Source organism: Podarcis filfolensis (genome assembly GCF_964270895.1).
Source record: "Podarcis filfolensis genome assembly, chromosome: 9".
In the NCBI taxonomy this organism is placed as follows: Eukaryota; Metazoa; Chordata; class Lepidosauria; order Squamata; family Lacertidae; genus Podarcis; species Podarcis filfolensis.
The window spans coordinates 41,118,057-41,130,819 of NC_139610.1; the positions used below are offsets into that span (position 1 = coordinate 41,118,057).

Genomic DNA, 12,763 nt, shown 5'->3' on the forward strand with positions numbered 1-12,763 from the left:
CAAATAATGACAATACAACAACAACAACAACTACTACTACTACTACTACACATACAGAACAGTTAATAGAATTGTCTCTGTAGAAATCGGTTAATTTCTAGTTCCTAACCCTAGGACCTAAGGTCATGTTTTGGACAGAGCTTTCAAATTCTTACAGCCCAAAAATAGTTATGGAAACCTAGTTTTAATGCAGTCAGTGATTAATAATTACCTTTCATGGAAGTTCAGAAAGGTTGTACAAAATGGGGGTTTTATACTTTCTAGGCTTGTTTTAATTTAAACAAAAACAAATCTCTATTTACTGTGGCAGAACACTTCACTCAGATATGCTGTGTACTGCACACCACTAATTCCCATCTTACTCTTCCATGGGTCTACAGTTTTTCAAGGAAGCTATGACATTGTCCTATGGTGTCTTCGACAGTTTCTACCACCAAAAGTCCTAAAGGAGGTTTCAAATGGTGGAAAGGAAACCAGTGTGCTGTAAACAAGTACCAACAGTGTCAGCATTAATTTATTACAGAAATCTGTGGGGAGTTGAAGGGAGAATAACGTTACAGAAAGCAGAAGTCCTCCTGGTAAAAAATTCTCCTGAACCACACAGGGTTGGGTCCCCCCCCCCCCCCGAGTCTTCCTCGGGATCTAGAAGTAATATACTGGTGACAACTTCATATCCCTGAATGAATCCAATTACTCTTAAGTTGCCCTTGTTGGAGGGAAGGTGACAATATTTGCACCTAGTGGCTGAATGAACTCTGAAAACATGTAGTTCGGTTAAACAAATTCAGTACGAGGTTGCTAATAATACAATGTGCAGGGCTGGTTTCATGCTTGATGGGGAAAGCACTCTTGGGTGGGCTTCCTTGTACATCTGTGGGCCTCCCTAGTAGACTTTTTAGGCAGCAGTGCTGTGCCACCATTTTAGTTTCCTAGAATATCACTGTGGAAGATGAATGTGAACTTTGTGGGAGTCTCAGAGTCATGGGAGAGCATCATTTAAATTTCCACAATGCTCGAGAATGAGGCTACATTGGAGAGACACACATGTAAATTTCTTCCTGTTTTTAATTTATTTTTGTTTTTAACTTGTTTTTAATTTTTTATGGTTTTATTTATTATTATTTTGTTTGGGTTTTTTTAACAAACAAACAAACAATATATTCTTGCCCAGAGGATCCTATTAATTACTAAAAGTTAGGAATACCTGGGTTAGATTTTCCCCCTCTTCAGTTGACTAGGTTGCCTACACATGAGTAGTTTTCAAGTGCTGGCTGAACTAGCTATATATAACATTGGTATATTAATTCTCAACCCCCTTACTAGTACACTGCAAGTGTTAAATTTCTACATGTGATGGGGAAGGAATGTGCAATCATTATTTTGTATTGACTTCAGCAGGGTTACGTACAGAACTTAAGGTAGTTCATGGCTTTAGGTCAGTGGCAGTCCTTGGCGTCTAATATTTCAGTGGTGCCCTTTGCATTGCTAAAATCCAGTGTGCGTCCCCCTGCCTCTCACCTTCCATTGGATGTCATAGTTGTGCAGCACCCCAGAAGCTTCATGCACTCCCCTAAATCCACCTTTGCTTTAGGTAAGCAACTCCACATAAGCCTCAGTCCCATCCCCCATCCCCTTCTGCAATATAAATAATACTGGCTTACCTGGCAGGGTTGTCGTAAGGGCTACGTCTAAATAATGTTCACAAAGCACTCTGAACACTTGAAAGTACTATACAATATAATGATAATGAAGGCAAATATTCATCAGGCTTTTTTTCATATCTGTAACCAGCATGGGATGACACAAGAATATCAACTGGGTCACCGATGTTCTAATTGCAGTTCCCTTGCTGTGTTGCACTTACTGATCAGAAGCCTTGGTGTCCCATTATTTATGTAGTGGGGTATCAAAGTGGCATCTCCCAATGTGTTTCCCACTTCAGAGTATACTTTCCTGTCTGGCTTAAACTTGATCCATCACCCCTTGTGATAGCTGTCTCTAATTAAATGGACAATCAAGGAGATAGAAGCTTCCTTATTCAGAATGTCCAAAATATGACATAGCTCTATACGCAGAACTAATTCGCACATGACTTTCACATCCAAAGATAATCTTGTGCAGGGAAGTATACTGTTACTCTGTGAAATGTCATGCAAATATTTCTTTTTGCTATGAATATACAGGTAAGAGCCTCTGAACCTGTGAAACTGAAGTGAAACAAATTGTTCTGTCCTTCACCTGTAGTGCTGCACAAGATCTTCTTTTCACAAAGATACTTTGCAAATATAATCTGAAAAATGGCTATTACAGGAAGGTAGCCTGCGTGCCTTGTATAGTGTGATGTGCATCATTATCACAATCTAGATTTGGATATTCCCAGGGCTCTGACAGTGCATGGTGTGTGAGTTACTAGAGATGGACTCAGTCACTCCTGCCCCTTTTGTAAAGGAGTATCTTTATGTGCAATGCTTGTTCCATGTTTTGGAGGCCTTTGTGCAAGATCCCCTCAGCAGCCAGCTCCCTGAGTGCACCCACTTTTCCCTCCTTACCACTGTTGCCGATGTCCACTTGCTTGCCCTGCTCTCTCTGTGCCCAAGAAGCCATATCAGAACAACACATGTAAAACATAATGATAGCTCTTTAAATGGCTTTCTCCTCACAGAGCTACAATTTCCAAAGTGGTTTAACAATCAATCCCTCTTCCCAGTGAACTCTGAAAATTGTCACTCTGTGAGGGGAACAGGCCACTCTCAGCACCCCTAGCAAACTACAATTCCCAGCATTTTTTGAGGGAAATCATGACTGTTAAAGTGGTATAATGGTGCTTTAAATGTATGGTACAGCTGAAAGGGTGGACAAGGTGTAGGGCAATTACAGATCATCATCACTTTTCTCTCACTGTGTCATTACAAAGGCCAGATGGACATCTTTCAACCGCCTCCAGTTTTTGCCATCCTCCTTTCTTCAACATGTTGATTGACAATGCCCTGTCTGTTAGGACTGATACTATTAAAACAAGAGCTCTTAAGTGTTTATAAACACACAACCAGCAGAGCGAGGTAGCAAAGGCCTTCTGTTAGCATGGGCTGTCCCATGGCACAGGTATCCTCTATGAATGAGGTGTGGAACTAGCATTTGCCAGAGATAGGTTTGCCATTCTTGGTCCTGATGTTTTACAAACAACATGAGGGAGCATTCAAAAATGAAGATTCCCCTTTTGTCTAGAATAACAGTCCACTGTTAACAAAGATTCATTGTGTAGTATATTATAATGCTATCTTTTTAAGACCAGACATGCAGAGCCAGACTAGAGAATGACTTCCAAGTTCCTCTGCCTTAGAGAGGACTCTTTTAGTTCTAAGGGGAGAGTGTGAAGAGGCAGCCATTTTGTATTGCATCCTAAATAAATTATCACAGCCAACAGCAGCCTTCCCATGTCAGATGCCCTGCAGATAATTTGAACTATGATGCTCTTCAGCCCTAGCTGAAGAAACTAGCAGTCAGAGAGGATGGGAGTTGTCATCCAAAACATCTGAATGGCAGAAAGACAGGGAAGGCTGGCCTAAAGTATAAAGGGCAGTTTCACACACTACAATTGAAAATACATTATTGAGACTGTCTCCTGCTCATTTAAAAATGATTTTATTATTTTCCTCCAAGGGAATCAAGATGGCATTCATGCATGGATTTCCTTCCCCAGTCTTTTATTTTCACAACAAGAACAACTGCCCTATGCAGAAAATAAGGCTGTAAACAAACGACTGGCCCAAGACCACCCAAATAACTTTGGCTGAGCTGAGAAACTGAGGGCCTAAAAAATATGAGGGCCAGCATAAGGGTTTATCCTTATTAGCTACCTGGGCCCTTGATCAACAATGCTGAATCTTACATTGGGCCTTCCTATGTGTGGATGTGCTCGACAGAAAATGGAAAGGACAGGGCAGTAGTAAGTTCCTACATGCTGTGGAATTCAGGAAAATCATGTTTTTAAAAATGTGCACACATAAAAAAATATAAAACTAAAGAGAGCCAAGGGCATGTCAGACCCTCCAAGTGTCCCTATTTTTCAGGGAAATCCTTGCTTTAGAAAAGCTGTCCTGGTTTTTGATTTGATCCCGGAATATCCTGCTTTTCCTTAGGATGTCCCTATTTTCATTGGAGAAATGTTGGAGGGTATGGAGTTATCCAACCCACAAGCTGTCTGAAGCAATCCTGCATAGGGAAGGTTTTTTTTTTAATGTTTAATGTTCTATTATATTTTTATATGTGTTGGAAGCTGCCCAGAGTGGCTGGGGCAACCTAGTAAGATGTGTGGGGTATAAACAGTGAAATGATCATTATGGAATGATACGTCCCTATTTTCATCAGAGAAATGTTGAAGGGTATGGCATGTGCACTGCTCTCGTGCTACGTCTGAATATTGGCAATAGAGACTACTGTGCAGATAAAAGGGCTCATAGTTAGGCTGAAACAAGAAGCTTGCATAGGCTTACAGGGAAGGGGAAGTAAAAGGTTCCTCTGAGCCCAAGTTCTCAGTTTAAAGGATGGGCGGGGGGTCTATGAAAAAAAAAATGCACCTGCTCAATTGCACGTCCTTTGAGACCAGTTCTTCTACTCTGGGAGATCTACAGCCTCCAACGATTGCTCCACTCCCAGATCCTCTCAGGTTGAGCAGAGGAGCAGCAGCAGCTGCCAAGAGACCAGTCACAGGCATCTTCTCAATCCACATTTTTTTTTGAAAACTAAGCACCCCAATCCAGCTAAGGATACCCTCCCGAATAAGCAGACTTCTGTATGTGCATCACTTGCTGCTGGATCAGAAACCATAAATATGCATGAGATGCAACTGAGTACAGATGTTTTATCCACATTGTACTGACTTTTAACATACAAATGCAACTAAACACAATTCACTGGGGATTGAGCATGTGCATGCGGTTGTGCATCTGATTTCTACCTGTCGTTCCTGATCCAATTTTGGAATTGCATTGATTTACACCTGTGGTTCCTGATTTATACCTGTGGTTCTAGCAAGTGACACGTGCAGCAGGAAAGCTTGTTTCTGCATGCAGATCGTTGCATAGAGGTAAGGAAGCCTGGGCAAGATGAGTGATACAATAAAAGGAAGAAAAGTTTCCTGTTCTCTATCCTCCCCTGCCCTGAACGTTTGAGTGTATTGGACACTTTTCTATATTAAGAAATGTGCATGTTTATAGTTGTTGTTTTTTAAGACCGCCAAAAGTGAAATTCTACTAAACAGAAAGTTTTTAACGTGTCCACTTTTGTAAAAGGAATCAAAAGGAATCATCTATCATATATGCAGGAGCAGATGGCTGCCAAGAATGCACCAGTACAATCTCTTATTTCAGAAACAATTCCCATTGAACTATCAGCAAATCGTGTCCTCCCTTAAAGAGGGTACATGTTGCGGTGAGACCTGGAAACCGATCCCCTGTGCTGTGGGTGGGTAAGATTGGTCAGCCACAACACCCGAATGGTAGGTCCCTCGATGCTGGGTTTAATCTGGTCAATGGGGCGCAGTCCAAATGGATCGAGGGACCTATATATGCCCATGCATGTGACCCAGAACTTCCTCGTTCGGCGCATGCATTCAAAACACCTGCCCACCTCTCCCTACTTTTAGGGCTTTTGTGTTTGACCTTGCTATGCCGTCGTGTGTCGTCTCTCGTTGGGACAGGGGCACGGCAGGAATTTCCCCCACTTGGCTGATTGGCTCTTGCCATTTGGGTTTCGCCTGCCGCGTAGCAAATCGCCACAACTTGTAAGGTTGTGGATAGGCTCTGGTTCAGGTGATAAGGATGGGAGAACGCTCTCGCCATCCCTACGTGAAGGGTATTCCGTTAAAGGAATCCAGGGACTCAAATGGTTTGGTCAACCCCTGAGAGGGGGTTGTGCCCGTGCCAGAGTCCAAGGGGACATCTGGGTGGCGGACATAGTCCATTCCTGACTTTTTGCTTATCCAGGTGTTCACCCTTCGCTGACCTATGCTGGAACCCTGAGTCAGCGCTACCTGCCTGGCAGGGAGCTAGTCGAACCAGAGCAAATGCAAACACTCACTTTCTGTAATCAATAAAGTTGTGGCCTAAATTCTGCTGAAAACTATAACTAACATTTGAGTCAAGTGTGAATTTATTTAGGGGGGAGGTTTCTGGGTCTGAACACGCAACAAAATGTATTTGCCCAGAAGCAAGTCCCACTGATTTCAAAAAGTTTATTTTAAGCATGATACAGGCATAGAAGTGCAATGTCAGTATAAAATAAAAACTGCACTTCTGTGCAACACTTTAGATTATCTCTTTGCCTCATTCCATTCTATCCTCATTTGTACATCCAATACTTTCTGCTAGGTTTTAGTACAGATTGGCCTCTGCGTGAGGTTGTTGAACTGAGATGTACTCTGAGGGCTTCACTACACAAATAACTAGTACAATGCATTTTTTTTTCTAGAAGAAAAGTGGTATATAAACATTTAAATTACTCAAATGCTGTTGAAACCTATTTCTGAGGAATCCCTATAGGCCATGGGACTCAAAGTATATTTATCCACTGCTATTTAACTAGAAGTGGCTGAAGCAGAAGTGATAGTAAGCAGCCTAAGAGAATTCTGATGGCTATTTAGAGGGCTTAAGCATGTTGGGCTTGCTTGTGCTTAGGTACCAGAAGAGCTATGACACCACAAATCACACCACTATCTCCCCTACCAGTTATATGATAACCTTAGTAGAGACACCACATGGGGAAAAGGGTGGTGAAACTTGTTTCCTCAAAGGCATCCAGAAAACCTGGATAAATTCTGTTATCTTTATCCTTTCAGATAACCTTCCTCCATTGCAATCCCACCATGCAATGGTTGTAAAAAACTAAATAAATTTTGGGAGAGGGAAGACTGCCCGCCGGGGAGCGGGAGGGCTGGCTAGGTCCCCAACATTTAGAGGCCCTAGGCTTCAGCCTACTTAGCCTTTACATAAATCCAGCACTGTAATCAGGTGCCTGTAAATGTGGGGAAAAAATGTGTGCAGGATTGTCCATATAGTGTGACATGATGATAAATTACATGAAGTACTAGCTAAATGTCTATTTGTTATGATAGGTAGTATATGGATAAAGAAGGTGAATACTATAACAACTTGGGGGCAACAGACAGGGTCTTACAGAAGGTGCAGAGACCACCTTATACTGTCCTGTAGGATTCCAGGCAGCGAAAGCTAAGCCCCCACAAGGTCTGTTGTTGTTGTTGTTGTTGTTGTTGTTTAGGGCCCTTAAACAAACGTGTACCATGTACAGTATTAACTTATATGAACCCATTCACTTATATGTGAGAGTGCAAAGGGGGAACGATTAGGGATACCATTAGGATGGCTAAGACTAATTGCTGCCTCTGGTGATACCAGCAATTGAGGACTGAACCATCTCCTATATTCATGCCCCCATCCTGTTTCTTTGTCACACTGGAGTTTCCATGGAATACTGAGCTTTTGCATCCTTGTGGGTGTATAAAAAGTCTTTGTGTACGTTATAAGTTTATGTTTCAGAAATATTTGCTTCTGTTACACTTGAAGAGCATACAAACTTCCAAGTACCTGTTCATGCTTAATTTAACTAAACTTGGGTCTCCTTCACAAAAAATGAACTTCCCACACAGATGGCATTTCTGCGTAGGAATAAAAAGCAGGTAATCTGCTTATGGAGGGTCATGTTTGATGAGAGCACTCACACAGTAGAAACCAGTTTTGGCTTGGGCCTCCCAGTGAATGTATACGCTATGTACATTTGGTGCTAGACATGTGAAATAATCAATTTTTGACCTGTCTGAAGCTGTCCTTAATATGGACTGCTGGTGTGTATCTGTCAATCTCTTTAATGCATACTCTCATTATTCTCCCTTTAAACTAAAACAAGTGTTTCATGGCCAGCAATAATAAATATAAAGTACTAAAATGAGTAATATTGCCAATAGCAAGCAAACAAAAAAGAGGAACACATAGCGTAATAATACATTGAAAATAGTTATTTTTCTTCTGAGTCATAATTCATGTTACATCTTCTACTAAGTTCAAAGATTTTGTTCTTCTCGCACAAAGCAAAAGCTCTGTGAAACAACTGTGCTTCAAATCATTTCACTCCAATTGTACTAACAGGTTTTAAGAGTTTAAATCGCGAGCCACCTCTGAGTGAACCTTTATCCAAATGACTGCAAGTCGCACACAAAAAGAGCACTTCTCTTTCACGGAGTACCTTTTGTGCTTTTGAGCCCCAGTCTCTTTTCTCTCTTTTTCTCTCCCCCCCCCCCTTCATGTTTATCTTTGAAGAAAGATGTGTGCTTTAGTGCAGTAATGAAAGCAGGTATCAGTTAATGACAACCGCAACCCTGGCTTCATAATGTACCTTGGAAATGCTTATAGATAAAGCTTCCCATACCTGCATTTATGTAGGAATAAAGTACAAATTCTTAAGTCAGGATGACTGCGAGCCCTGTAGGGGCATCATGTAGCAGTTAAAACCAACTATTAGGGGTGACCTAGTCTTGCTTCCCCCCTTCCCCTTTCCATTCTCCAGATCAAGGAGTTATGATTTTCATGCTGATCCTCTCCCTCGCCCCTCAAACCCGGTTTTAAGCTGTCCTAAAGTGTTCCACATTTGGATAGCACACTGTCCATAATTCAAGTCAGCTACTCACCACTTGATTATTATTTTTTAAAAAAGAATTCATTTCACCCTCTAGTTTAATCAAAGGGGGGGGGGACGCGGGGGGGGGAGAGAAGAGTTCCTCTTTAAACTCCCAAATAATACACATTATTATTTTTTAATGCCGTTACTAAGGTCATCTCAACCTACCCATAAAAAAGCACTCTCAATCGCGCCAACTTGACCTTTAGTATTAATTTTAAGAACACCCTGTTTTATTTTAACAATCAACGCGGCTAATGTGGAGAACTCCAAACTTCCCCTGCCCACCCCCCTCCGTCTTTGAGAGGAAAATGGGGCTGCATCCTGCTGGGGCTGCCCCCTTTGCCTGCCTTTGTCCCCCCTTGAACCTCGCTGCGAGGAGCGCTCGCGATTCGGTGTGTGCGTAAAGTACAGCCTAGGAGCCTGGGGGCACCTTCCTCTTTGCTCTGCCTTGTGTGCGTGTGTGTGTGCGTGTGTGTCTCGTCTCCTCTCTCTGCCTCTCTGCCTCTCTCTCCTTCTCCAGCCTGTGTGTGAGCTGTGAGCACTGCTGCCGCCGCCGCTGCCCTTTGATCCCTGCATTAGTGTTAGTTAGGGGCTTGGAGACACACAGGGAGCAGCCATAGACACCGCCGCACCAGCCCTCATTATTGACACCGCATATGAGCACACACTCTCCCTCGCCCATTAGATCCATTTCTATTGAAGAATATTGCGACCGGGGACAAGCCAGGTGCACGACCGGGGGAGGGGAGGGGAGGGGGGGAGAGAAGAAGAGAGAGAGAGAAAAGGTGGGGGAGGAAGGGCAAGAAAAAGGGGAGAGAGGCGAGGCGGGGGGGCTCTTCTCCTTGGCTCCAGGAAAAGCAGCTTCTCAACCCCCCCACCCCCATTGCCCAGGAGAAGAAAACCAGCCCTTGCTGGGCAGCCACCCTTTGCCCCTGCTTTGTGCCTGCCTCTGCCCCACTTTTGGGCTTTTAAAAAAATATATATTTGATCCCCCATTAAACCAAGGAGGAGAATGTGAAAAGGGGGGAAAATGCCCAGGAGGAAGCAGGAGCAACCCAAGCGCCTCTCTTCACGTAAGTGCTCCTTTTTTTTCTCTCCCTCTCTCCCTCCCCCCCATTTCACCCTTCTCTCCTTCTCTCCCTCGCCCCCTCTCTCTTTCTCTCTCCCCCCACCCCACCCCCCGGTCTCTGCCTGCCTCCTTCCCCTCCGCAGCCTCCTCCGTTGTTTTGTGCATTAGTTTAGGGTTACAGAGGTGAAACTGACAAAGACACAGCCTGGGTTATTCCTCTTTTAGGTCTGAGCTAAGGCAGCCATGTTGGTGATGAACAGCCTTGTGCCCTTTTAATTTTTTTCCTCTTTCCCCCTCCATGTGTGCGCGCGTGTGTATGTGTGTGTGCGAGGGAGAGAGCGAGCCGGAGAGAGCGAGTGTGTGTGTGTCTCCCCTCTCCCTCCCTCCCCTCTCTTTCTTCGCTCTATTCGTCCTCTCTTCCCTCCCCTTTCTTGTGATTGTGCATTTGTGTGTGAATGGATTTCTCTCTTTATGGCTGGGGTGTGTATGTGTGTGTGTGTGTGTGTGTGTGTTGGGGGGGAAGGAAGAGGCTTCTTTTTATTATTATTACTGTTATTCTTATTGGGGTGGGGAGTTACACAATTGGAAACGAAAGCGGTTCGCTGGCGCCTTGCGCGGAATCAATCGCGAGGTCCGTCTCCGGCTAAAGGTTGCGGCTGGGCTCGCCGGCCCCGGAGCCGGGGAGGAGGAGGCGAAGAGCGGCGGGGGAGGGCGAGGGAGGGAGGGAGCGGCGCGGGTGGCGGCGTGGGGGGGACACACACAGCGAGAGAGACACACACGAGAGAATCCGGGGCTGCTGCTTCGCTGCCGCCGAGGAGAAGCGAGCATGATATTGGGGGGTGGGGGACGGCACGGGAGGCAGATCGTGGCATGCGAGGTCCCTGCAGAGCGGCGGCGGCGGCGGCAAGCGAGCTCGGGGCTTCTCCTCGCGGCTGCAATAAAATGCAGGGTCAGATGGAGCCTGGGCGAGTCGGAGGCTTCAGCGCCGCCGCTGCCCCAGACCAGAGCAGCAGAGCGCAGGAAGGACTCGAAAAAGTGCCCTCCTCCTCCTCCCACAGCCTGCAGGCAATGCACACACCACACATTGACACAGCCGCTCACCCCGCGCTCTCCCTCCTTTCCCACCCCGCTTCTTCCTCTTCCACCTCCAACCCGCCGCTCCCCCCCTCCGATTTTTCCTCCTCCTCCTCAATTCTTTGCAAAGCAGTTAACTTTTTCTTCTGGTTCCCTGTGGTAGCAAGAAGCGATCGGGCACTCTTGGAAGGAGGAGGAAATAAAAGTGTTTTGTGTGTGGGGACACACACATACAAATTATATGTCTTGTCTTAAAAGAAAAGAGCCCTCGCGTTGGCTTGGTGTGTCTAAAGAAAGGAGGAAGGAAGGCGGCGGAGGGGGCGGCGTGGGTGGATTTAGGGGTCATTTTCCTCCGCTCTGCCTCCGGCACTTCTGCTCGCCGCCTGCTCGCCCGGCCCCTCCCTGGCTCTGCCCCCGGGTTCAGTGTCGGCGGGGCTGAACTGCTTATGTGTCAAAGCCATGGTCGGTCACCTGAAGTTCACTAGGGAGGGAGGGAGAGGGAGAGAGGGCTAAGGTTGTCGCGGATGGCGAGTGTGCCTTGCGCGTGTTTTTGTGTGCCGGGGGGGGGGGCTCCCCGCCGCCTTTCCTCTCGTCTCAGACAAAAGAGCACGATCGATTACTTCCCTCTCTCCACAGATACATAATTTTCCGATAGTTTATCAGGGGAAGGGTCTTGGAGAGAGGACTGACCTCCCCCTCCCACTTTTCTTCCCGCCCTCTCATCCTTTCTCTCTGCCTTCTTCCCTCCCCTCCCCTCCCAAGCACACACTAGCAGCCTGCCACGCATGAACCGTAGCAGAGGTGGGGACACCAATGGCACCGGAGGGATCGCGCGCACCAACGTTGCTCCTTTCTCTTGCCGCGCAAAGCCGAGGGAGAATGGCGCCCTATTGGGCCCCTCCCGGCACTGTTCTAAGCACCCCCCCCCCGCATACCGTCTAATCGCCCTCACGTTAGTGGATTCGGTTTTGGAATATTGAGGTTTCCCTATCCTAAAAAGCTAGTTCAGAGAGGTTGCACAATTGAGTTTCCTGAATGTCTAAAGGGGCTACAATTGCGTCCACTGCTACTCCTTTTCTTTCGGTCACTTGCTTCAAAAAAGGGGGGGGGGAGCGGTGGGGTGGGGGCAAGGTCAGTAACCTTTCAGTTTTAAATTATGTATTTTCATATGTATAAATCTCGGAGGGCTTCTGATTGAAAGTTCGCCCAGCCCTAAAATACAATAAAGTGCAATATAAGAGCAAATGGGCATTTTCAAAGAACGCAGAGAGTTTTGTGGAGGCTTCTTTTTTAAAAAAAAAAACCAACGGAAGAGCCTGTTGTGTATGTGTGCATTGAAAGTCTGAACTGAGAGTTTTGGGAAGCGTGTTGTCTATGCGGTTGAAGACAGCTACGCAAGCAGCTGCAGACTGCCCCGCTAGTGACCTTGACCTAGACCTGGTGCTGCTGCCCTTTCTGTCTGTTTCTCTAGGGCAGAGATGAAATTCTGTCTCCATTTTAGCTCGCTAGGGAAGAATCTCCCTTGCTGCTTGTGTGGCTATACTTGGGTTGGCTTGGTGTGTCTCTCTTCCCCTCTCCCCTACAAATGATTGCAAGTTTTATTACCCATTCGCTGTAGCTGTTTGTAGGGGAAGTTAGTGTTTATTATATTACAAGGTGCTGTGGCCTGTCAGGGAAGAGGGCTGTGAAAATTCCAGCTTTTAAAATGTGGTGCCCTATTTCTTAAGCGTTGGTGCTTAGTTTTAAAGTATTTTTAGGATTTTCTGATGTGTATGGCTTGGAGGGGAAGGGTGTGTGTGTACCACTACACCACTGTAAATGGACGGTGCTTTAGGCCTTGTGTGTACTTTTGATCAAAGAAAAGCAAACCTGCTATTAAAGACTATGAGACGTTTGAATAAAAATACATGCATTTGACACCAAGCATTT

The 12,763-nt window shown here is 45.5% G+C and overlaps 1 protein-coding gene across 2 annotated transcripts in view; it reads left to right on the forward strand.

Annotated features, from left to right (window-relative positions):
- Nucleotides 1–4,269: 4,269 nt before the first annotated feature.
- ZNF827 (zinc finger protein 827) overlaps nt 4,270–12,763 on the forward strand; it is a 123,493-nt gene continuing 114,999 nt past the window's right edge. Inside the window, exon 1 of one of the 2 annotated variants that reach the window (XM_083631016.1) lies at nt 4,270–9,764. In XM_083631016.1, the coding sequence (XP_083487142.1) occupies nt 9,722–9,764 (43 nt within the window). In that variant the 5' untranslated portion in view covers nt 4,270–9,721. The remainder of the gene's footprint in view (nt 9,765–12,763) is intronic. The other variant, XM_083631019.1, reaches the window with a different exon arrangement.